The following is a 26,259-nucleotide window of genomic DNA, read 5'->3' on the forward strand; positions in this document are numbered from 1 at the left end:
GCTGAGACTAAACATTGGATTGTGCCAATTCATTTTTGACCCTATGGCTCATACTTTAGATTTATGTGCATAGTTTAAAGATAGGTTCCATCTCCCTTCTCCATCTTCTTCTTATATGGCTACCCTTATCTGCAACCCAAAGTTAATCACCAGTCTTCATTCATGTGATAAAAAAAAAAAGTTATATACAATATACAAAAGGTTATATATAATTTGTACACCAGCGTATTGTAAAAATCATTTTAAGTATGTTTTCTGAGAATGCATCATGTTTAGAACCATCTCAGAGTGAAGCCTTGAGCATTTACATATTTACATGTTGTTAACAAGTAGTAAATGAAACAAGTTCGGTTTGACCTCTAAAGCTACAGGCGCAATATAAAACTATTTCTGAAGGTTTACAGCAGAAGCCAATAAGTTCTTTGCCATTTAACTCTTCATACCTTACTTCTCCAGCAGTGACACAAAAACCTACCCCGTTTCTAATCTCTAATGTAAATACAGAGCAGGAGGATAGAAAAAAATAGAAAGCAGAGTAAGCCAAACTGGTGAAAAAACCATTGAAACATATTGCAAGGATCAATCACTCCACAGTGCCTTTAGCTATATAGGTGAGGTCGGGCTTGTACTAAATATGTTTATATGTAAATACCTGCAAAACCAGATTAATTACTCCACAGTATCTGGAGATACAAAGGGCTTGTAAAAGTTCATTTAGGAATGTAAAGATTTAAATAATTAGATAACCACATTCTGGTCAAAGTTGGACAGTAAAATATATTCCTTTTTTGATATGTATCAACCAATTTAGAAAAGATCTGCCACTTCTGATAAAGTATCAGTGTAATACACAATTGCATTTTTTCTTTTAAGCTGTACTTTACAAAAATTAATTTTTTTTACAACTACATGATCTCAAAATCATAAAGCCAATCACAAAAAACAAACAAAAAAACACCTTGACTAAATAGGATAAAACAGTATATTGTGGAGAGGGGTTGTCCTAAAATGTCCATAAAACTAGCTATCTAAAAAAACACAAAATATCCGGTGAATTTGTAAGTTTCAAAGCATGCTGAAAAATAACTAACACATAAAATATGACCTAGAGATACTACACACAAAATTACAAAGCAAAACAATAGTATTTGATGATTTCAGTAAATGGTTACCATTGATAAAGTTAGTAATGAGAACCAGCCAAGGAGGTGCACTGTGGCCTCTGGGTGACCTCCTTCTGCAGCATAAAATGTCTCTTCTTCCACTGCAAACATACAGCTTTAATGTGTAATGAGAGCAGTGTGTCTGTGTAGAGATTTACTAGACACATTGCTCATTTCATCTATGGTCTCAAGCATGGCTTTCATTTTACTGTTTGCCAGAGCCTATAAAATCAAAGTCGTGGTGACATTTACAGCAATAAATGTAATGTTATCTGCTACTTCCCCCCTCTTATTGATAACATTTGTTTACCAAATATTGTAAAATACCAAGTTATAAAAAAAAAAAAGTTTGTAGAACAATTGTAATTTTACATGGCTGACCAACCTTTTCTCCATATGTTAAAATCATGGATACATTTTTGTAGCCCAAACATTCAGAACAGCAAAAGAATAAAATGATGCTTAGAAATGTGATACACATTTTCATTTCACACTTCATCAGCTTTTACAACTATGCCTCAGTAAAATGTAAGACCAGGCCTGGAATACTGCCAAATTCACAAAGTTATAAATTGAAAAGAAAATCAATAGAATATTCTACTATATTGTTAATTTTCTTGGTGCACAAATGAAATTTATTGACAACATTTTTAAGGGTGTGGTGGACAGATCTTTTTCTGCATAACATATGGTGTACTGTGTTTAGGTATATTTGTCATCTATACATAAAGTGGAATCATTTTTATAGCTTGAATAAAAACTCCCCAAAGGGAGTTCCATGATGTTAGCACTTTTTCATGGCCAAGGGAGAAGAATTTAGGGGCTTTACTTATAAGCAATGTTAAGTGTGGCCTACAAGAACTAACCATTTTTTGACATGCTGACTTGTCACAGTCAGAAGCAGATTATATTCAAAAGAAAGATTATTATAGCCACCAAAAATGTAGTCTGTATGCACTGTCAAGAAGAGGTTAGGAATGACAGCTGCCAAATTCCTATATTAACAGGTTTAGCTATATATATTATTAGCTATAGCTATCCTATATTAACGTTTTTGTGTGCAAGTATCCATTTCAGACCAATGTGCTATCTAAATGGTTTGCTGTGAAAAGCTAACGTTAGCCTCTGTTTTTACCTTTGGCCTTCTTGCTTGCAATGGGTAAATATTACCAAAAATCTTTGTATCGTATTATTCTGTAAAATTATAAAAGGCTTTTCTCTGTGCATTGTGTTTATTTTATGTTGTCCCACTAGTCGATACCAAAAGGTAATCATTTCAAAAGTACATCCTCAGGATTTAGATACTTTACTTAGTATGACAACTTTTGCATGAGCATGAATTAAAAAAGAAAAGTTATTTCTGAAATTGGTTAAAATATTGCTGGAAAACATCCAGGCATTCCTCCAGTGCAATTACTTTTGCAAAACTATAGGGGTAGCATAAGTTTAATAGGAACTGGAACATAACATCTGAGATTACAAAATATACTTTGAATATATAATTTCTAAACAAAGAGCTAATACTGGTCCTGCCAACAAAACTGAAATTTACACAAATAAATGTACTTTTGCATTGCTGAAAATGAAAATTGAAAGGTGACATAATATCCTAAAGGAATAATATTAAACAACCAATAAAAAAAAGAAAGAAATACAAACATTTAGAGGAACTCCACCAACTATAGTTACGTGAGGCAGAATAGTTATTATTAAAGAGAGATAAACATGATAAGATAATCTTATTCTACTATGTAATTTATGAATAAATAGTGCTCAGCGCTATACTAGATGTGTTATGCCTATATTTTTGCCCAGCAGCTACTAGGGTCAATTGAAAAATTAGATGTTTGTCTTCACGCTTGCTTGGTGGGGATTGGCACCATGCACAGCTGATAAAAGTGACTGTTTCTATTGTAGATCCTAAAGTAAGTTCTACAACAGTGTTTACATCCCGATTACAACTGTCACACCCCACCAAAGTCTTTGCTAACAACAGGGCAGCACGATGGCTCAAGAGGTTAGCACTCTTGCCTTTGCAGCACTGGGTCCTAGGTTCGAATCTCGGCCAGGACACTATCTGCATGGAGTTTGCAGGTTCTTCCTGTGTCTATATGGGTTTCCTCTGGGTACTTCAGTTTCCTCCCACATCCCAAAAACATCCAGTTGGGTCAATTGGCTACTCCCCAACCTTGGACTCTATTAGACAAATGACTGAAGTAGGGACATTAGATGGTGAGCCCCTTTGCGGGACAGCTAGTGACATGACTATGGACTTTGTACAGCACTGTGTAGTATGATGGCGCTATATAACTACTGTATAATAATAGTAATAATAATAACAAACTTCCCTTTAGGTGCCTACTTACCTCCCCCAAAAGAAGATACAAATTTAGTACTAGACAAGCCATGCATTAATTATATACATTACTGATATGTCCCATGAAGGTTTACAGGGAATTAACGTGGAGACACAGGCAGCCTGGGACTAGATGTGCAGCAGCCAAGATGTACACAATATGGGAGGCTGCTGGGAGGAATGAAAGCACTAGACTGGGAATAAGTCAGCTTAGACAAATATAGGGGGCAATGGAAGGAAGCTGGGGGTAATTGCTTAGCATGTACTTTAGGTTTCCCTCTAATGCAGGACTGAAAATCGGTAAAAATCTGAGCATACATGGCTCATGGTAAACAATCTGGACATTTCCCACACGTCCCCAGGGCCTGCTTTAGAATTCCTATTACTATAGACACATGTAAATGTTATGTCCAAGAATTACATAAACGTTACTCCAAATTACCCTCCACTTAAAAAGAGAATATAGCTGCATGCTTTTCTGTCACTTTGTTTCTGTAGCGAGTAACAGCTTTTACAAATACTCCTTTGGACATAATGGCTAGGCTTCTACAATTCTCTACACAAATTGCTTAAGAAGGCTTTTGGTAGTCAAAAAAGATGCATTGTTTTACTGGGAAATTAATCGATGTGTGAAAGCGGAGCGGTACAGTTACCTAGTCCAGCAGGCAGAGTTCATCACTACTTTCAGATTTAGGTACAGAACAGGCAATGTGCTGTCAGTCCACAAAAAAGTTGAAATTTTTGTCAGATCAAAAGGTTTTTTTGCTGTATTTACAGTGTTCTTAAAGGGAAAATATAGGAAGAGTGCATGTGTTTTCCAGATGTACAATTGAGCCCTAATGTACATGCAAAGAGTAGGATTTACTATGCAGTGAATGTGATTTTCACCATTGTCTGTCACTTACCACACAATCACTGGCATTTACAACACATGTACCTGGAAGCTTTACCTACAGAGAATGTTTGCTGAATGTCAGATTCACTGCTTGATGCATTTTCATTGACTTTCTGAACTGTGAACAAATCCAGCACTGCGCTACAAACTTTCCAGAAAATATAAAAAAAATGATAAATTTACCTCAGATAAACCAGAAACCTCTCCTTTCTCTAGAGGCTTGGTGATGGAAGGTGTATACATCTTTGACTCTGACAATGGTTTCCCCTTCATGTAATGTTTTCCTGTTTCATATATATCTACTTCAACCATTTTTCCCATGAAGGTTGACTCCTTAGGGACAAGGACCTTTAAAAAAAAATAAAATAAAAACACAGGCCATAAAAACATAAAATAGGGGAGATTATTTTTGAATACTAAAAATGCTGAAGGATTCCCACACCAATAAAACTTGGACACAATTTGGCTTATTCAACAACAATGAAGGAAAAAAGTAAGGGGGAGAGTGCTTAACTAAGAAGTTTACATTTTTCTCACCAAATAGACCATATTTAAATAACATAGGTGCCCACTGCTGCTTGCAATTATGATTTTGGATAAATAAATAATATAAGGTATATTTCAACAGTGTAGCACCAAACTGCAAAACTCCACACAACATGGACTCCACACTCATGTCAGAAAAAAACATCCCTTAGGGTGTGACATCATTTACACAGACAGGTTGAGCAAACCCACTTTCCAGGCTATTAGACAGATTAGAAGGGCCCGAAATACACATTTTGCAGGTGGGCAGCAGGAAGAAATGTCATGATAGGGCTGCGCAAATGTGCATACATTTTTAAACTAGAAAGGTGAAATGCTAAAACCCCAATTGCCTTTTTATTGCTAAGTGGGAGATTAACCCTTATTTCCTGGTGTGGTGACAGTTGACTAGAAAAATCTAAAATCAGACTAAGCTGTTGCTGTCAAAGAAGATGAGGGAAATCTTCCAACATCTTTTCACGTGATAGCTCTCAAGGTAGGATTTCAAGGGGAAAGTGACAGATGAAGTATGCAGGAGAAAAACGTGTGCAATTATGGAATAGTATATATGTTATTAATAATTGAGTTAAAAGCTAAATCTCTCACCACGTTGCCCTAGCCACTCATATATACAGCACTTGACATCTGGGTCCTGTTGTAAGGAGGCTACAGTGCTAATGTATAAAAAAAAGCATAGGTTCTGTGTTGCATTGCAGGCTTTGACAGCAGCTACTGTCAGCACTCCGGACGAGTATAAACAAAGCCACAGCAGCACTGTAAGCTCCTTGCAAAAGAACAAGGACTCAGCTCCATCATTTTAAGAACATCAAAGCTGTTTGCAGAGTTTGGTTTTAAAAACTGCAAAAATATAATGAATATAATGCGTTAATTTGTTAAATTATTAATAAGCCCAATAAATTCTTATCCCTCTGTCCTTTTGGCTATTATTTCCTGCTTAATATAATTTTTTTTGACCAACATTTTTCTTGAATTATTATTATTTTTCTACTTAGTAGTGTTGCCTTGAAAACAACACAAAAAGTGCAAAAAATATAAAGTTAGTCTTCTGCATCCGATGAGTCACCGGGAGTTCTAAGTGACACTGGTGCGTGCGGCCATTGCGTTGGGGGAGTGGCGGGAGTTTGAAATATATTTGTATTGCATTCAATACCAAATAACTGTATTGAATGCAATACGGTGGATTTATGTGTCTAAAAGCAGTTCATTGTCTTTCATGAAAATGTACTTTACAGTATAATATAATAGTATGAGTATAATATTTATCTTTTTATTTACATTTTTTTTTTAATTTATTGTTTTTTTTTAAATTTTTTATTTATTATTTTGGCATGATTTTGTGTTTCAAACTTTATTATACTCATTCTATTATACTCTAAAATAAATTTTCATGAAAAACAATGTACAGTGGTACCTCGGTATAAGTCCTTAATCTATTCCAGATCCTTGGACTTATACCAAACAGGATTTTTCCCTAAAAAACTTTTCCTATAAGAAATACAAGAAAAATTATTATTCTGTTCCTATGAAAAAAATCTTATTGTTATTGTCATATTATACATTGATGGGGCTGTATAAAATAATTGAAACACTGCTTAATACTAAAATACATACGAACAAAAGCAATTAGATTAAATAAATGAAAATTTAACCTCACTTTACCCTACTGAGAAGACTAGGATGGTGCTGAAAAGGGAGGAGGAGATGTAATTTACAGAGTTATAGCGTGGGTTGTTCCCTGAATGGTGGCAACTGGCGTACTGACGCTCGTGGCTAATCGTGGCTTTGTCTCCAAAGAGGTAAATAAGGGTAGCGCACGGTCTTATGACTCATTTTTACCCATACAAGTTTTAGCAAAAAGGTGGTATAAAAGGTGGTATACCAAGCAAAGGTTGTATGCCAAGCAAAATTTTTCGTGTCCAAACAGGATTTATTCCAAAGCAGACTTACCGAGGTACCACTGTACCACTTTTAGACATATAAATCTGGACAGAAATGAACTGCCCAGGAGGGTAAAGGAATTACATTAGGTTCGTAATGAACTACTAAAGTACTAGAGTGGATAGTGGGTGTTTCCAAAAAAGCAATTTACCAAAAAAAAAAAAAAAACAGAAATTAAAAAGACAGACATAATGGTAAAGTGTCAATGCTTTAAAACACAGGAAACCAGCTGGTCAAAAAAAGTGTGTCATGGTCAATATGCAGAAAGAGAGCTTTTATGGAAGTATGTAATAAACTTACCTGTTCATAAAAACGATTGTGGGCGACATAGTACTGGTTATCAAACGATTCTTCTGTAACCAAAACTTGTTGCTTTTCACCCAACTGCAAAAAATGCAAATGTATATTATTCATAAGAGAGTAAATAAAATTACTATACAAGTGATGTTTTGTTTTTGTTCATAAAGAAGAAATACACATGGGTTGTATCAGGGGTTTTATTTGATTCTTTAAAACAACACATTTATTATAAATTTAAGACAAATATTGGTTCAGACACTTTACTGTACAAGGACAAGAGTGCTTCAAAACACATTATTACATTTACTGGTGCTACAAATATTTTTTTTCTTACTCAGGCTGCTTAAAGTAGGGTAAAAGTCATTATTACATTCAAGTATTTCAGACAACATATAAGATCAAGTTTTTACAGTGCTAGAGACTAGAAGAACGAAATATCGCATACACTGTCTGAGCACGTACAAAAGTCCTCAATTTAGCATGCAATACCTTTTTACAGTGCCTGGAGAGTATAAGGTTTCATATGAGGGAATTTAACACAGCACATAGTCCCTGACCTTCAATCCCACAACTGGTGTGTATTTCACTGACTAATTTTTATATAAAACATTTTACAGTAGAGATATCCAGCTTTTAAAGGGTGCCACATATTGACTATGATCAAAGGATTTATAGAGAGTATACGAGAAATAACCAAATTAAAAGAAATATCTTTTACATTTTTGGATACAGTATTGAAGGGTTAGTCCAACAGTGCCCAGGTTTAGTCCATAAAGATGAGGGTCAGGATTCATGTAGCTTTCTTTGTTGCATTATACAAATTGAATGAGTCAGTCCTACAAACATGTATGGGCAACAAAACTTTGGTTTGATCACTAGCGTTAAGTCTAAAAGCTGAACAGTGTCTGACATTTGGTGACAGCTATGATTTCTCTGCAGCATTCTTAGAAGTATGGAGGTTACTGTACTTCAGGTATTACACACCCCAAGTGCTGAATGAATTAACTTAGAGTGAAATATCACTTTGATGCACATAAAAAATAGCAGCAACCACTCAGGGAATAGAAGTTACTATGTATGGTAATTAATTCAGTACTATTATGTAGTTATTAAGTAAAATACTGCAAGTTTAAAAAATGCACCTATAAAATACAAATCCTAGTAAAAATATAAAAAAATAAATGCAAGATAAACAATTGTATATAATCAAATTTGTCTCTGGCTGAAAAGACCAGACTATTAAAGACTTTCATAAAGGAGGGCTCTAATCACAGTGCAGATTCAAAGTTTCTGAGATACAAAGATATACAATAGGTTGGGAAATGTTGACACCAAGCTTCTAAGAAGGGGTGCTGTTTTGACGCCTGAAATGCTTTAGATGTTCACTTGATAATAGAATACTAAATTTATACTGTGTACTTGCATTTTTTGAACATGCAGATAATGCTGAGGAACTTTAATGAACATATCTCCCAGTTCCCACAGTTCCTATCTGCTAATAACAAATTATCAGCATTGGTTTTGGGTGTGTATTCTTTACCAACTTTCACCTATACTTTATAAAGTTACCTTACTTGTTGACAACATTGATAACATCAATAACAGATAACATCTCAGTTTACGCCTGCATGGATGTGCTGGTATTAAATGAAGATGCGTGCGGGAGTTAAAGAGGAAGTAAACTGAAAAATGCCCAGCCATGCCGAGTCAGCATGCTGGGCCCCTCCATCTTCTCCTCTTCTTCCCGGTTCTTCTTCCTACATCACCGGACCCAGGTGCAAGATCGGGAGAAATAGGTTGGGAAAAAACTTGCCGATCCCAGAGCGCATGCGTAAGATCGGCAATTTTTTCCACCTTTTCTGAAAAGGCTCCCTCTGCACATGCCCAAGATGCTTGGGCATGCGCAGAAGGAGCAATCAAGAGCCTCACGGGATGCCTGACGTAGGTATCCCGGGAGGCTTTGAAATTTCTGACTTTAGGTATGCTTTAAGTCATCCCAGCCCAGCCAATCAAGATTACTGAACCAGGAAAAAAAGGGTAATTTCATTGTAAAAGTGATATTGCTTGTCCCTCAAGTATTATGTCAGCATAAAGCTTTGGTGTGGAATGCAAAAAAATACACAAATGCAAAGGCAAAACTGGGTATTTTGAGGCAATTTCAAGTGAAATTACCTTAAAGTTAAAGGGTTTAGGCCTATACCTGTCAGATGTAGAACTATACACATAAAAAAGGAACAAAGAAGGGCTTTTAGAACCTCAGTTTAGCTTTAGCTGCTATTCAATATCTCTTCATGGTGTCTTGATGCCATAGGTCAAATCACGTAATTTAATTTGAACAAAATCTATTGATAACTACAACACATAGGGTATCGTATTTAACATGTAAAAGAAGGAAAACAATGAGACAACGAGGAATATTTGATCACCATTTGAACTTGGCAGCATTATATAATAAGATATTTGAAAGGTAGGTCACACAGAATAGTGATTTAAATTGAAAGCTCATTCAGTTCTTTCTGTTTGGCTATGTTCCCTGATTGAAAACACATTGGCAATGCACTTTAAAAGTGAAAATGCTAATCTGACACTGGTACAAATTGGTGTTAGGAGACCTTAGTCATCCATTAGAACAAAATTCCTTGAAATACCAGGCAATTAAACAAAATGCCATAGGATTAACTTTAGCCCATGTAGACATCACTTGAAATACTTGACTGCTATTACTATATTCTGGTGTTTTATACTACTGCACAGTTGTCATTACAACTACATTGGACTGACTTTACATGCTACAATCATGCTAAGAAATACAGTTAGGTCCATAAATATTTGGACAGACAACTTTTTTCCAGTTTTGGTTCTGTACATTACCACAATAATTTTAAATAAAACAACTCAGATGCAGTTGAACTGCAGACTTTCAGCTTTAATTCAGTGGGTTGAACAAAAAGATTGCATAAAAATATGCGGAACTAAAGCCTTTTTTTTTTTTTTAACACAATCATTTCTTTTCAGGGGCTCAAAAATATTTGGACAACAATTAAAAAGCTGAAAATAAAATGTTCATTTCTAATACTTAGTTGAAAACCCTTTGCTGGCAACGATAGCCTGTAGTCTTGAACTCATGGAAATCACCAAATGTCGGGTTGCCTCCTTTTTAATACTCCGCCAGGCCTTTACTGCAGTGGCTTTCAGTTACTTTTTGTTTTGTTTTCCCAAGTAGGTGGGAAAAAAAAAATGGCACTTAAAAAACAAACAAGCAGACTTTTTTCCTTACATAAAAGGGTTGTCTACCCTTTTATGTAAAGTGAAATTTCTGAGTTTAGGTACGCTTTAACAAAATTATACCATCAACATGTTGATTTTTGTGTACTCAAAAAACGTAGAAATTTTTGTTACAAGACAAAAACAAAGCTTGAATTGAAATTGAATAGAAGATTCTCCACGTTAAAAGGAAGTTTAATCACAAATATATTTAAATTTATTTTTTTTAGTGTATAGGTTAAATTTGTGGTATTGTAATAAATGTAATGAATTATAAATTACCCTCCAGAGATAGATTAGAATAACTCTGCCTATCTGCTTAAAGTCTAACTCCATGTTTTGGAACTGTATCTATTTAGGTCAGGTTTTTCTTTCCCACCATGACATCACTGAGAACAACGTAAAGTAAGAAAGTAATGATATTATTAAAACATTGCCAGAAGTTTTTCCTCTTCTTTGTTTTGTTTTTACCGCTGTTGGAAACCATTGCCATAACTGTTTTGATGACTTAGCTTAGTGTTTGTTTTTTTTAACATTTGAATATGCAAAACTGTTTCTTACAGCATGTGAAATAGCAGCTGCTGTTGACGATGACCAGTAAAAAAGAGACTGGAATTATAATACAGAAATAAAAATGGTGTCACTACCCAGTCTGCATTATATCTAATTCGGACATCAGGCTGATTCACTGATTATCCTATATGCCTTGAACATTAACATTGTCATTCAACCACCATGCTGACAATGATGCAAAGTGCAGATTATCCTGCTGTATGTGACACCTATGCCTATTATCTTTGGCTAACAAAAGAGTGGTTATTTTGTTTTGAGGACCTTTCAATGTTCTTTTTTATGTAATTGTAAATGTTGTCCTGGGAGTAGATGTTCAGAATTAGACTGTATACAGAATTAGATAAACTACCATTGCAAACATAAGTTTGACCCATGACCTACAACTGACAACCTCACTCAAACTCATCACATGCACGGCTCCACGACTTTTGTAGAGCTGCCCCAAACTCTTTGGAATGGTTCTTCTTCATCCGTTTCGGCTTTCTCCTACTTTCTCCTCATTTAAAAGAGCACTCAAAACCCATTTTTTTTTAAGACTACCTGTCATCTGTCTTTTTAAAACCATCACTACTTACTACCACTACATATCTCCTATATTGTGTGTTAATTCCCCCACGTCCTAGATCGTAAGCTCTTTGGGGCAGGGTCCTCTCCTGTGTCACTGTCTGTATTCATCTGTCATTTGCAACCACTATTTAATGTACAGCACTGCGTAATATGTTGGCCCTATATAAATCCTGTTTAATAATAATATTAATATTTTTTTTTATAAATGTATATGATAAGTCCCAATGTTCTAGTGTCTTAAAAGTACAAAAGAAAACTAGAAGATACAACTCTATTTGGTACAGCTAGAAATATATTCTATTGGACTTTTCTTAAGAGCAGGTTACTACCAGTTTTGCCCATCAACAAAAAAGAAAAAAATACATTGCTTTTCTCAAAAATAGGACATTTAGAAGCAATCTAAGTAAAATGAAGAGAGATGCTAAGTAACAGACTCATATCTCTGCAGCAAGATGGTTTTTCCTAATTAATTCAAATTAAACCATCCCTCTCCCCAAGCTTCAGTACACATGCATGATGCAGAAATTAACATTAGGGCTATGCAACAGATGTATCCCATGCAGGCAGTCGCCCTTTTGCCATTTGCTGCTCTGGTTTTGGGCTGAGTGAGCAGGATGGATTAAGTACAGTACTATAAAAGTTAAAGAAGGACAGGCTCTAATGGTGCTAAATTAGCATAAGAAAAGAAAGCGCCTCAGTCTTTGAGCAGTGGGCAATGCATCTCATTAAAGGCAACTGAATAACCATTATTTGGTCCCTCTTCTGAATACTTCTGGCAGCAATACAAGAGAGTGTGTGTGCATTTGCTTTCTTGGCCCAGGCTTTCCAGCTTCAGGGTAAATAGCTCTCTTCTATGGCTGTGCACCTGCAACTGACTGCTTCATTTTGATTTGGGCTCCTGCTGTGAAAATGTAGCTTCTTCAAGCATATACAAGCTTTGCCACACAATTCATAAGTAAATTTTATTCAAGTATGTTAGTTGTGACCTAAAAATGACAAGTGCTTTTCAGACTGGATGCTTGCTGTTAACCACTGGTCCTTCTAAAGTAAAAAAACTTTACTTTCTAAGCACATTAAAAAAAGTGTGGTGATACTAAATGATGTAAGAATATATGTGACATTTTCCATAAAACGAATAGCAGGTAGATGTGCTGTGCATATGTACTATTCTCATAAATTAAATACTCATATGGAAGATTTGGGCAAACAAGGTAAAAGAAGATGCTGTGCTGCCTTCTTAAATTTTCCAAAAAGAAGTAGAAAAATGACTGAATAAAGGTTGGTTGGAGAAATATTTCCTTTACTACAGGTTAGGTATAGACAGATTAATGTCACTGGAAAAGGTTCCTGATAGTTTCCAGTTACAGTGGAATGAACAATTAATGTACACACAGAGTTGTTCAATTTGTTTAGAGAGGGGAGGATGAGCGAGGGGCAACTCATTGCGTGCTCTGCTTTAGGCAAGTACAGTGGTCATTCCTACTCGGTTGTTCATGGATCCACGAGGACAGATTATTGAATGACATTCAGATTCTGGAGATTACTATACACATTCAAGATTTTCCTGCCCGAGATCATCATGATCATTTGTCTCCAGCGACAATCATCTAGTGTGTGTATGAAGCTTAAAGCCCAGCTCAAAAGTCAGACAACCACTAAAAATGTATAGGTAAGTACTATTTGTCATAAAAAAAGTCCACTTTGACCTAAAAGGGTTTGTCATTTGAAATAATATATATTACCAAAAAATAAAAAGTTTAAAACTGGCGTACTATGCCTCTCCTGCAATAAAGGAGTCTTTTCAGTTCCCAATTTTGTCCACAATGTGCAGCTCAGGGTACAATCCCAGCATTTGTTAGGTGCTAGAAATAATAAATTCCTGTGTGCATGTGCAAGATGTTGGTTGGCACTAGCAAAAGAGTTTCAGGACAATGCAATGCAGAAGAGAGGAATATTTTCCTTAGTCTACCCCTATAATTTTTCTTGAATGTATGTAGGGGCTGTAAAAACTTTATTGTTTCCTCTTACATGTTAGGTCACAGCTATTTAGCAATCCCTAGATAGTAGCCGTGAAAAGTCTGGAAATCATACTTTAACCACCCGGCCGTTAAACCAGACCTTGGTTCGGGATAAAAACACTTGCAGAAAGTGTTAAACCCGAACATTTCTCAGGTGGTTAAAAGGCATCTCTTACCTGGTCCTGCTGTGATCATCCCGTGTTCTGTTGTTCCAGGGTCGTTCTCCAGGATTGTTCTCCAGCGTCGGGTGCCTATCTTCTCCGCCGGCTTCTTCTCTTCTCTGTTCGCGTTGCGTGTCCCTCGGCGATCCCTGATGACGTAGTTGGCGCGTGTGCCCATCAGCGGGAAATTCAAATTCAAACTCTCATTTTGTATTGGACTGAATACAAACTCCGGTATCAAATCCAATCCAATACAAAAGGAAATTCAAAAATGTACCACACTAGGGAGGTGTTTAGAATAATAAAGTACTATACAACATACAGAGTTATTGCTTTTTCAGTATTTTTGATTTATTTATGCATTCTTGTTTAAGCTGATTTTTGTGTTTTTTCTTTAATTTTTTTTAAAAGTAAATGTTTTTTTCTTTACATGACTGTGTGTTTCAAACTTTTTTTTATATTCATGATATCTACTAGACCCCTGTTCGGACATATTTCTGTAAGTTACAGGTCTACAATTTAAAAAAAAAAAATTTCATGAAAAACAGTGTACCGCTTTTGGTACAGAAATCTAGACATCAGTGAAATGCCCAGGTGGTTAGAAGGTAAAAATTTCTTTTTTCCTGACTGGCCAATTATATAATTTAAACTTCATATTAAGAAAAGCCTATAGAAAAATAATTCCAGACAATTGTGAATGCAGGGATAAGGAAAGCCACGTTTAAAGTAGCCAGAGATGATTTTTACAGAGGTTTCACAGCTGCTATCTAGAATATGCTGGAGAGCAGAATCTGGGTGCCATAAAGAGTTTACAACACCTCCAAAGCATAATTACTATTTGATGGGAAAGGGAAAAAATGTATCATATTAAGGTGAATATAGCAGTTTTAGCGCACTTGTAACTAAACTGAACACTGTAGGTGAACTTTCCTTTTCTACTGTAATTTTTAATGTTTATTTTAATGTTACACTATACCAAATTGTTAAGAGTTAAAACCTGTCTGCAGAACAAGAAGCCTAATTCAGAAGGAAATAAACAATAACTTTTACACTGCTGATTACTCAGCAAAGTTATAATAAATTTTAAAAATAATTTATTTAGGGCTAATAATTGATCTGGTCTTGTTTTGTGTGTCACAAACCCTTTAAAGTGTAGTTTAGCAAGCAAAAGTTTAAATATAAAAAAGTCAATATTTTGTTAAAAAATGTTAATCCCTAGGGTAATCATGACATGCAAATTAATCAATATCACAGTGGAAATTGTTGAACAATAATTAACCTTTGGATTGTGAACTCCTACAATAAAACTCTAAACTGCACAACTTGTGCACACACTCTAAATATTGTTGCTAAATAAATAAAAAATAATAACAGGAATCTATACACAGTATGCAAATGTAAAATTAAATATAAAACAACATGTGTTGTATATTTCATCATACCGCTTTATTTATAAAAAAAAAAAAACAAAACAAAAAACTGTTTAAAGTCAAAGTGGAAATGCTAACTGATTTGTTTGTTACTTTTATGAAAGGTGGAAAGATATTAAACCCAACTATGGGGCAATGTACTTTTTTTATTATTTACTTTTCTTACAGAATTGATTTAATCTTTGTAGAAAAGAACAGAAGAACACAAGAACAGAATCCATAGTATGGTTTTATACGAGTACACAAAGTATCAAACAAACAAGAATTTTTATTAGTTATGTTTTCATTTGATACAATCTTGCTGCTATCATACTTTTTCTGTAGGATACAGTTCCTCAGAAGTGAACAGAAAACCATCAAATCCTTATTACTTGTGATATAGATGATAAAAATTTAAATCATGTTTTAGAAGTTCTGTGTATACATCGGTTCAGGAATTTTTAGAAGAAAATTAACTGGTGGCATATATAAAAATTAATGTATTTAAATACAGGCATGGATTTAAACATATATGCTAAAATTTCAAACAAAGCAAATATTTCAAATTAAAAAATTTGTACAGTTTTCAATAAATGAAAATCTTTCTTGATGCCCCACAAATCAACATATTTTATAGCATATATTTTAGTTGCACTTTCTGTAATGTTACGGTTTTCATGTAGTGAGGGAAATAAAACAATACTTACAAATTTCCTATCAATAAAAAATTATAAAGCAAAACTGCAATATGTCATATAATATACATTTAAACGATGCAACAAATATTTAGCATTATTTATTTTGTCCAATTACAGGCTAAGTGACACAAGGTGTATTTGAAAGCACTTTACCAATAATTTTCCAAACACAGAAGTAGAAAGAAAATTACCATTCTGAAGTAGTTTGCACAACGGGCAAACATTTAGTTTTTCAGAATGTAAACTGTCAAATTAGGCTTTCCTAGGATAGGCTGCTAATTTTGAGAACACAAAAAATGAAAGCTTAGAAATAAAGAAGATATGCAGCAGTCTTGGAGAGGGTTTGCTGGATGGAATACAAAAAGGCCTCTTTTTATTGTTGGTGAAAGGCTGATCACCATGGACAGCAGATGGAGTTTACGTGACTCAGTAATGCATTAGCTGCCACACGTTCATCTGCATGTCCCTGAGCAACACATACAGAATGGTTACACAGATGAGATCTGCCTCATCACTCACACACAGCAAATAAGAAGCCTGTGGTTTCTTTCAAAAAGCTCACTGGCAGAAATTGTTAATTTGTAACGAATGTTTTAAGGGAATGTTTGTCAATCTGCGATAACATGCGTAGTATATATATATATATATATATATATATATATATATCCTTGTTGACAAATGTAAACACAGAGACAATAACTACTATAGCTTTACATAATGCAGCCAACAATAGGCTACAGGTAAAGAAGAGTAATGTAAAACTCTAATATAATCAGCTATTTATATATCAGCATTTGTGTATCAGCTGTTTTAGTAGACCTAAGTATATCGCAGATATCTACTTGGATTGACAAATATGTCTACAATATTAAATTAATCTTAACCTTGACAAATAATGCTATGATAAAAACACATTCTGAAAACAACCAGTATGTATTTTCGTCCCCATATAGTCATTTTGTATAAATCTGAACACACTAAAAATGTCTCCAGTCATTAAACACCTACATGAAGGAAGAAAGGAAAAAAATATAGTTGCTCCCAAATTCTCACAGGGCCGCACTATGATATTAAAAAAATGAAAACAATAAATAAAGAAGTGAAATCTCTCCATGCTCCATAAATTGATGTTATCGAGTTGAACAGACACTCATTTACATAAGTAGTGAACGAGTTCCACATGATTTGCATTAAAACAGATCTCGGTTGCTCAGATAACAGGACACAACATGCAAATCTTTGAATTTTGATTGGAAGGTTGAACTCATTTGCTACATAATCTGACATTCCTCAGAGGGTATCACTAGCCCAAGCAGAGCATTTGTTTCTGAGGTAACGACTTACATTGTTAAAATGTTATTTAATTCCAGCACCCTGTGCTGATATAAAGCTTGCTGACCTCAAATGCAAACTGGAGTTAAGCTTATGTGTTTAACTGCTTGAATCCTATCTAGCGCAGATAAAGCTACTGACTGGATAACTCCTGACACTTCAATGGAATCCTATTAAGTCCCTTTTCTTACCACATATCACATATACTGAACAGTGCTGCCAGTAGGCCTTGAAGTTCTAGAATAAAAGGGTCAATATTATTTGGGATATAATAAACAGCAGATATGTAAGCATTCAACTGTATGTGTTCGCACCAAAATGGATTTTCCTAAAGTGTACAATATATAAACAGCCGATAATACTGATTAACTACAGAAATAAAATATGTGAGGTGGGGTGTAACTACAAAGAAATGTATTAGAAAACATATTTATAACCTAAGCATGTTATGAGGCATTCAGAGTTCATAAAATATGCTAGGACCTCTTTTAAATAAGGCTGCTGTTCTGAAGTGCATGAATGTGTAATATTAATGTACCTACAAAAAAATCTGATTTTAGATATTTACGATTCATCATTTAAAACAGGTAGCCTAAAAAACATATGTAATGTTATAGTTTACCCAGATACCAATTCAACAGAGCTCATTTATGGAAATGTTTAATAGTAAATATGTCATGCATGCCAACATGCAAAGATGTGGATAGATTTCCTAGACACAAAAGTAAAAGGACATGCATATAGAGTAGGGAAAGGTTGGGGCCTGCTTTGAGATTTTATTGCTGCTTGGGCCTCAAAATATTTACCATATTTATGCCAGCATAAAGTGAGGGGAATCTGCTCAACAGGGACACAGATTAAAAAAGAAACAGCATGCGCCTGATGCTGACATCAGCAGTGCTCATCGATTTGTCAAACCTGGGAGATAGCTAGATAGGGGCATCTATGTTCCCAGCTCCTTGGCCTAGACGTCTGGAAATCCCCACCTGGAACTCACCCAATGTTTACACTTAGTCCAGCCAGAAGATAGGCAACGTAGATCCCAGGCACCTTTTGAAGACCTGTGTAAGGAGGAGGGGGAGTAAGACACACCCTCACTCCGATGCATGCGCTTTTTCAGGCTTTGCCCCCTAAACATGCTCCGCCTGGAGTCGGACCTGGGATCTATTGGGTCTATTGCTCAGAGGGAGAGGATTCCATATTGGACGTACATGGCCTCCATCAGGAGTAGATAACCAAGAATTCAGCTATAAAGTGATTTCAAGATGGTACCACACCCCTGAAAAGATCTACAGATAGTGAGCCTGTCTGTTGTTGGACGTGTCAGACAGCGGTGGGTTCTCTATGTAGACAGGGGCCCTCCCCTCCCTGGTCCTTTTGTCCTCCTTCTCTTTCTAAGTAATTGGCCTGGTTGGAGGGCTAGATCACACATGCCACCCCTTTTTGAATAAGGGGTATAGGACCCCTAGATGGGGCACTGATGATTGAGTATCTTGCTTAAAAACACTTTCCCACATATGTTAAGCATAAATGAGCCCAGACACTACTGTACCATTTCCCTGGTTTATCTTAAAGAAAAAAGTTAAAAGCATTAGGAGACCAAGAAGTTTATCTCTCTGCTCTGAGCTTTCCTAATTTTGAAATAATATATCTTTTACCTGCCCGGAGTTCCTGGATGAGCTGCATGCCATAATGCACAGCATACATCTCCTGCATATTGGTATGGAAAAAGTAATTTGTTAGAATAAGGAATTGCAGAGAGTATGGCAAGTACAATTTAACAAAGATTTTTCTCAGAATGCTTTACCTTTTCAGATTCTATATCTTTGATTATAAAATATTAATTTATTTACTATAGGGCAAACCACATTGAGACAATCTTCCCTCAGACACTGATATAATAAGTCCCAGTTTATTAAATGGGTTGCACAAACCTTAAAATACATTTCTAAGTTATCTATTTTGATGTTTGTTTGGGTTGTTGTATTCCAGTGTGGTGGTAACTGACAATCTGTATTGCTCCTGCTTTTTCTTTCCTTGATTCCTTGGTGCATTCTTTTTATGTTTTCTGCATTGTGATAGAATATGACTTAAGGGTTTAAACAAAGAAATACAGAAAAAGTCTAAGAAATGTAACATCCTTAACAGACAAATACTTTTTAAAATAACACCAGGTTATTTGATACAGAAAGATACACAACTTTTACACTAGACTGAAGCCTATATATACAGCAAATAGACATGGGGCAATGTAGGTGTAGCTGAAAATGTTGATCCCATGCCGCTAAGATTACGTTGATACCTTAGGGACAGTGTAGAAATTTAGCATTACTGTCAATCAAATCAGTAACCTTTGTAGAACAAGCAAGGAGGAGGTTGAGAATTGTGAGGTTCCTTTTCTTTAATGATGGGGACACCTCTTACTAGTACTAACAAATCATTTCTGAAGGCTGCAATGAATATCTGTGGCTGTAAACAACAGCCAAGATTGATGGAAGGTAACGGTCCACCTGCAAGGGGAGGAAGCTCTGTAAAGTTGTCAAAACACAGTAATCGGCAACACATAGGCAAAAGACTCATAAAATGCCCAACAGAGGAAAAGGATAAGACTGTGCGCAGACTGAATTTATTTAAATTCAAAGAACATGGCTAATGGCATATAATAAATACAACTATAAACAAAGCAGCCCTGACAATAAACCTGGATAATTTAATTACAGCAAGTCAGAACAACCTATAAATTCAGAGATATAATCAGCTAAATTGTATGCAGCAGTCAAGATTTCCTGTATAGGTTTGCCTGCTTACTTACTTTGATGGGGGACTTCATTGACCAAATGGTAGGGGACTGGAGTGATTATTTTCTGGAAAAATAAAACTTTGCCTACAATTTCAGATTTTCATCATATGCTCACAATAAATTGCCAAGCTTTTTGAAAAAATTATCTACAGCCATATTTCAGTCATAAAATGCATTTAGTTGGCACTGTTAGGAGTTAAGGAAGTAAGTGTTGTTTCCAAAATACATTCTGCCAGGCCACGGAATCACTTTCCTTCCAGTACAAATCTTAGATGTACAGTTGTTGCAGGCGTGGCTTTATGAGAAAGGTGTACATCCCACACTCAAATACTTCTTCCCCACTGTAATACAAGTATGTGACAGATCCATACTGTACTATTCTACCCTGTCTGTCTGTCTGTCTCTACCACTTGTTCCTAGGTCTTACCCTGTACAGCAAGTATGTGCTTTAGTCTCAGGGATAGGTTCTCAGTTTCCATCATCTGATGCAGTAGATTACATATTAATTCCTATTTCCATTGGGTGACCAGTTTTCAATAGCCGAAGTGGCCAGAACTACATGATCAACATGTCAACCACCTAGTGTTAGGTGTATAATTCCATTGATGTGTAATGCCAAAATAAATGTTAGGCTTTTCAGATTCTCTGCTCATAGTCACACAAACAAACCATTTGTTTATAAAAATGTGATAAGACGCGTAAGTCCAGAATTTAGATGGAGAACAATAAATGAGGAAAGTAAAGAAAAAACAAAAGACAATTTTCTAAGACCCTTCCTGTTTAAGGACAGTTCGAAAAATAGATATAACAAAGTTACTAGACTGAAGGAAAGGTTTAACTGCAGCCATAGTATGTGTTATGGGCCCTAACAGAAAAGATTACCCAGTAAAGTTGGGTTATGTAATGATTCATAATGACAGCAAAAACATTTGGCTGATCATTTATAATAAATGCCATGAAAACATGCATCTTGGCATCATTTTCAGTAGTAAGAATGCCTCTATAATATTATTTAGCTAGGATACCCTATAATCATTTTAATGTGACCTCACGTATAAATTATATATATATATATATATATATATATATATATATATATATATAGTTTAATACATATGCATAACCTTTTTTACCTGACACAAAATTTACAAACTTGTTGATAAAGCCAGGGATTAGTCAAAGCCTAAAGTGAAACTTAAGGTCCAGTTTTAAGTTTGTATGATCAGGCAGGTGATTATTGCATAAAAGGACAAGTGTGTCCTATGTGTCCTATGTGCAATTATGCGACTTGCCTGCCTGATCGCTTCAGTTTTCTGGCAACACAGCTGAGCTGTGCCTGCGCAGCGTCAGCTTTGGTTGGTAGGGAAACCCAGCAATCTTGGCTTTCCTTGTGTGTGCCAAGATGAATGAACTCAGATGAGCATGCATGGAAGTTACGTTATCCCGGCATGGACATTCAGGATAGTCAAAGATCGTCTGCAGCAGGAAGAAGAGAAGAAAGATGGTGGTGCCCTACACTGAAACATGGTTAGGAGAAATGCATAGATTTAGTTCCACTTTAGGCACTGACACATTGATAAAAGATGAGATTAGACAGCAAAGGAGCTGTAGCTCTCTGATAAGGTCATCTGTGAACTCTCTTCAATCAGTAAACTACTTTTACAACCCACTACAGGACTACACGATGCATGAACGGTGCTGTACATACAGCACCGTTTCGCTCTATAGAGAGGGGAGGGGGAGAGCGACGGAGCGGCACCCTGCTGCGCGCTCTCCCCCTTCCCTTTCATTGGGATCGGTCATCGTTCACGGATCCGCCAGGACGGTCGTTCGGACGATGGACGCCGCCGACTGTACACACGCCAGATTTTCGCAGTCAGTCTGTAAGGAATCAAAGAGGCCTTATTTTAAAGAAAGCATCAAAAAGGGTCTTAAAGGGGGCAAACCTGGACATGGCACGCTAATTAACAGACTTACCACTGTCCCTCTGCCAAACATCCCTTCAAGGCACCAATATATGATTTTTCTCTTATATGGGCAAAGGTGAGAGTGGAAGGCCCTCACTGTAATCTGAAAATTGGTATTCTGGGACAGGAAGCCTTGCTTGGAATCAGTCAGATTGGACCTAAAGCATATCAATATAGCTTAATTATACTTGGACATTTTTCCCTGTAAAGAGTTCAGTCTGTGGTAAGACAAACGGAAGTTGATTATCCTCTTTTTCCTTTTCAAGCTATGCCTATTTTTCTTTTCCTTTTTAGGCGGAAATACAGCAGGTATTTTATTTCTCCCCTTACTTTGCTCCATGCATGTGGTCCTTTGAGGATGACAGGGCATCCTACGCTAGAACACAAAGATTGGGGGTGGTTTCTTTAGGTAGACTGTTAAGAGTAAATTAGAAAAGTACACCTAAATAAAAATCGTGAAATTTCTCTTTTCCAGAGAATAAGCAATCAACTGCATGGAAAAATAAACAGGATTTTTGCTTGCAAATGACTGGGTGGCTTAAGTCAGCAAAGCTCACCTCATTCACTAAGATGTGTAAGTTATCCCCTGTGGAGTTATAATTCGCTTTGTAGCCTAAACTGTTTTGGTAAATAAACTTATTTTATTAAGTTTCCCCTTTTCTACCCACTTTTTGGAGTTTATTATATGCTCAGGGTTTCACTAGTACTTTTGGATCAGGACACTGATGGAGTGTGGTCATAGAAATGGCTCTTTTTATGTTTGATATAGAGTCACTGTTGTAATGTTTTACTATAAGTTTAATTGGTCCCCGTGCTACTTCTGCTATGTATTTGTTGGTATCCCTCTTTAGGTCTTAAAATCTGCCTATGCTTACCATTTAGAAAAAGAAAAACTGAAAGATTACAGCTGATCCCCTTGCTTTCCCCTAAACCCAACTGAACCCAATTTTGCACAAGGCAAGTTCTAGTAGCAATCATGTTGAAAAGTTATAACAGAGTATACTAGTAGAGTGGTGGACAGAATATTCATTTAATGGGCAAATGTGATTTCACACTGCACTCAAGCTTTTTTATCTCACCTTGGAATTCAGCCAGTGGGAGGGTCAATTACATTACCCAGTACCCCTGCACTAAACTGAAAACTTGTGTCTATAAGAGCAGGGACAGTGCTTGTAGTTACAGGAAGACGAAGATAAGCAATTCTAGAACCTCACATCTGTTAAAACAAGATATGAGAGATTCTAGCTATGAGAACAGATGAACAGCTACACAATGGGCTTTCAAATCTGAAAGGTTTTTATAGTTCCAGAGTTAGCGCTTATAATTTATACTAATGATTATTGCAGTTCGATTTCAGGTTTATTTGAGTTTTAAGCAGGTACAACCACTGCTTGTAGCAGATCAAAAAAAGAAGATTGAATGTTACTCTATTTTTGCAGAACATTAACCAGTTATCTTCCACAAAATCAAGTGCATGCAACCAGAATGACTTTCCAGAGACACGTAAGCAATGAATTTTTCACATGATGTGAATGAAGTGAGACAAGCAGTTTGTTGTAAAACTACAGATAACAGTACTGCACATGTGTCCAGAAAGGTTTGTTATGTGCTTCTATTGAGAATGTCCTTCATGACATGAATCTGCCCGAAGGACATTTAAACTCATCACACATCACGTCTCTTGAGACAACGATGCATTCACTCCGACATTCTGTATGTTTTATTACCATGTAACAGATTATGTAATTTTTACAAGAACAAATTAAATTAGTCAACAAATATGTAGAGCACAACAATAATAAACACGACTTTAAATATTAGTTCAGTTTTAAATGTCAAACACAGTGCAGTCCTGTGAAGAGTTGTCCGCATATCTCTATTCTATAATAAATAAATAAAAAAAAATTAGACAATTCAAAAAAATTTTAGGATAGTGTTTGAATCAAAGTAAATTATTCTTTTTTGCTTTTGGCTCAACTGTGCAGATTATACAGCCATTTATTCCACACTGCAAGTAGTGGCATTGTTGGCTATCATCAGAAGAGCCTAGAGACTATGTCTTCTATGGAGTAGGGTTTAGGAACTAAAGAAAAATATATTCAGACTGATTATGGTGAATCAAACTTATAGTAACCCAAATTACAAAAATGTATCTCACTGAAATAGTTGGAGTTAGCGTCAGCCAGTATGAGTAGCATGAGTTGCTATGAGTTGGGCAGGCTTACCTCACACTTCATATTTTCATTTCCCCCAAGTAGGCCATTAACAGTGTCCCTGGTTGGGATGAGAAGTTCTTTACTTGACCTTTCTTTAAGTTGTCCTTTCCAGCACCCCAGCTCTTCCTTTTCCTTAGACGATTACTTCCCATTCCGTTGTACTCCTGCTTTTCTGCCTTTTTATTCCTTCCCCTCCCTATCCTATTATCCTTTCCTTAACCCCATCTATTCCTATCTCCCCCACTCCGGTCTAATCTTTGAACTTTTACTTCCCATTTTCCCACACTCTCCTTCCTTTCTGCTGTCTTTGAAATACAGCTATCCCAGTTGCATCTTGGTGTGGGAGTTGGATGATGTGACCCCATAGCCTCCTGGGTCGTTTTTCACTGAGCTCGCTGTAACTCAAAATGCAACACATGTGCAATCAGACACTGATGGACCCATGACATTGGGGTTCAGGTATCCTCTTGGAAGCTGGCTTTGTCTGCCAGGTTTACTCTCCTTCTGACTATTCTAGGTTCAGGTTTCCTTGTGGCTGCAGTCCAGGGAGCTTCAGTCTCATGAATGTTAAAAATCTTATTTTATTTATCTAACTGTAGTCATGGAAAAATCAATCTGTTTGGAGATGGTCCCATAGCCTTTACTGTAACATGCTACTCTATAATTTTCTCTCTGATCCACCTTTACAATTCTATCTTTGCTTTCTTTAGACCATGTTCAATGTGGGACAGTGAGGGCCTGATTTATTACAGCTCTCTTGGACTGGAGAAGATAGACTATTATTGGTGGACCTGGGTGATCCAGCAAACTTGCAAGGGCCTCTGTCTAGTATTGAAAACATTTGCCAAATAGCAGCAAATAAGTTTGAAAAGTCTATAGCAGGTTTGCTGGATTACCTAGGTTCTCTCATGATAATCTTCTACAGTCTTGGAGAGCTTTCATATCAAACCCAGAGTGTCCATAGGAGGAACAACCGCAGAACGACCATTTTGGGGTAATTCAAACTTTTTTATGGCATTACTCAAGGACAGTGGCATGCAGGTTTACACAGAACCAATTATTTTTTACATTTATTAATTTTTAAAAGAAGTATTTTTTTGGAGAGCTTTAATATGAAACCCAGAGTGTCAATAGAAGGAACAACCGCAGAACGACCATTTTGGAGTAATTCAAATTGTTTTTTTTTGGCATTACTCAAGGACAGTGGCATGCAGGTTTACACAGAACCAATTATTTTTACATTTATTGATTTTAAAAGAAGTATTTTTTTTCAGTTAGCTGTAAGGGTACATACAGATTTGCCCATTGCAGTATAACAAAATCAGTATCAGAAAAAAGGTGACAAAATAAAAGATGTTAATTTTTAGCATGTGCACACTCTGTAACAAACAAGTATATTTGTAAAAGGGTGCACTGCCAGACATTATGAATATTCCCAATACATTCAGTAGAAAAGATATACCTGCACTAAAGCTTACCACAATTTATGGACTGCAAAAATAGAGCAGGGGCATTTTTGTTATTATTATACATGTCAACATATGAAAAAACGTGGTAATGCACTGCAATAGTGATTGGGCCCTTAGGCATCCTCAACAAATAAATTATACGAGGCAAGACGACATGTAATTTTTGTAAGAGTTCCAAGCAGCAGAATTCATAATATATAGTCACAGTTCACTGTTAAGTTTTATAGGAGGGGCCCTGCTTACTAAAACAGACGAGCTAACCTTGAATGAGGAATATTATACTTTTTGTAATTTGCTACTTGATTATAGTATATTTTCTCTAGGCAAAACCATAATGGAAGTGCGGCCAATAATTAGCATGTATTAAACAATGTGTAGTAAAAATGTGGTGGTTTATTGCTTATTTTGGTATTGCAAAACCCTTTTAATGTCCAAGGAAACTCCCTTAGGCCATCTAGTGGTACCTATGGCCAGCATTTCCCTCCTACAACAGATTGTTTTTTGCCTGTAAATGCTGACCATGTACTAGTTAGATTTTACTGAACCAAGTCAACGCTAAGTAAATAATCCCAATAACTAGATAGTAC

General features: G+C 35.9%; 1 protein-coding gene across 1 annotated transcript in view; it reads right to left on the minus strand.

The window, feature by feature from the left end:
* CDKAL1 (CDKAL1 threonylcarbamoyladenosine tRNA methylthiotransferase) overlaps positions 1–26,259 on the minus strand; it is a gene marked incomplete in the record, with an annotated part of 329,662 nt that overhangs the window by 28,600 nt on the left and 274,803 nt on the right. Inside the window, 2 exon segments of the mRNA XM_072411623.1 lie at positions 4,598–4,762; positions 7,199–7,282. Of these exon segments, the coding sequence (XP_072267724.1) occupies positions 4,598–4,762; positions 7,199–7,282 (249 nt within the window).

The sequence above is a fragment of the Pyxicephalus adspersus genome, chromosome 5, assembly GCF_032062135.1.
Source record: "Pyxicephalus adspersus chromosome 5, UCB_Pads_2.0, whole genome shotgun sequence".
Taxonomy (NCBI): domain Eukaryota; kingdom Metazoa; phylum Chordata; class Amphibia; order Anura; family Pyxicephalidae; genus Pyxicephalus; species Pyxicephalus adspersus.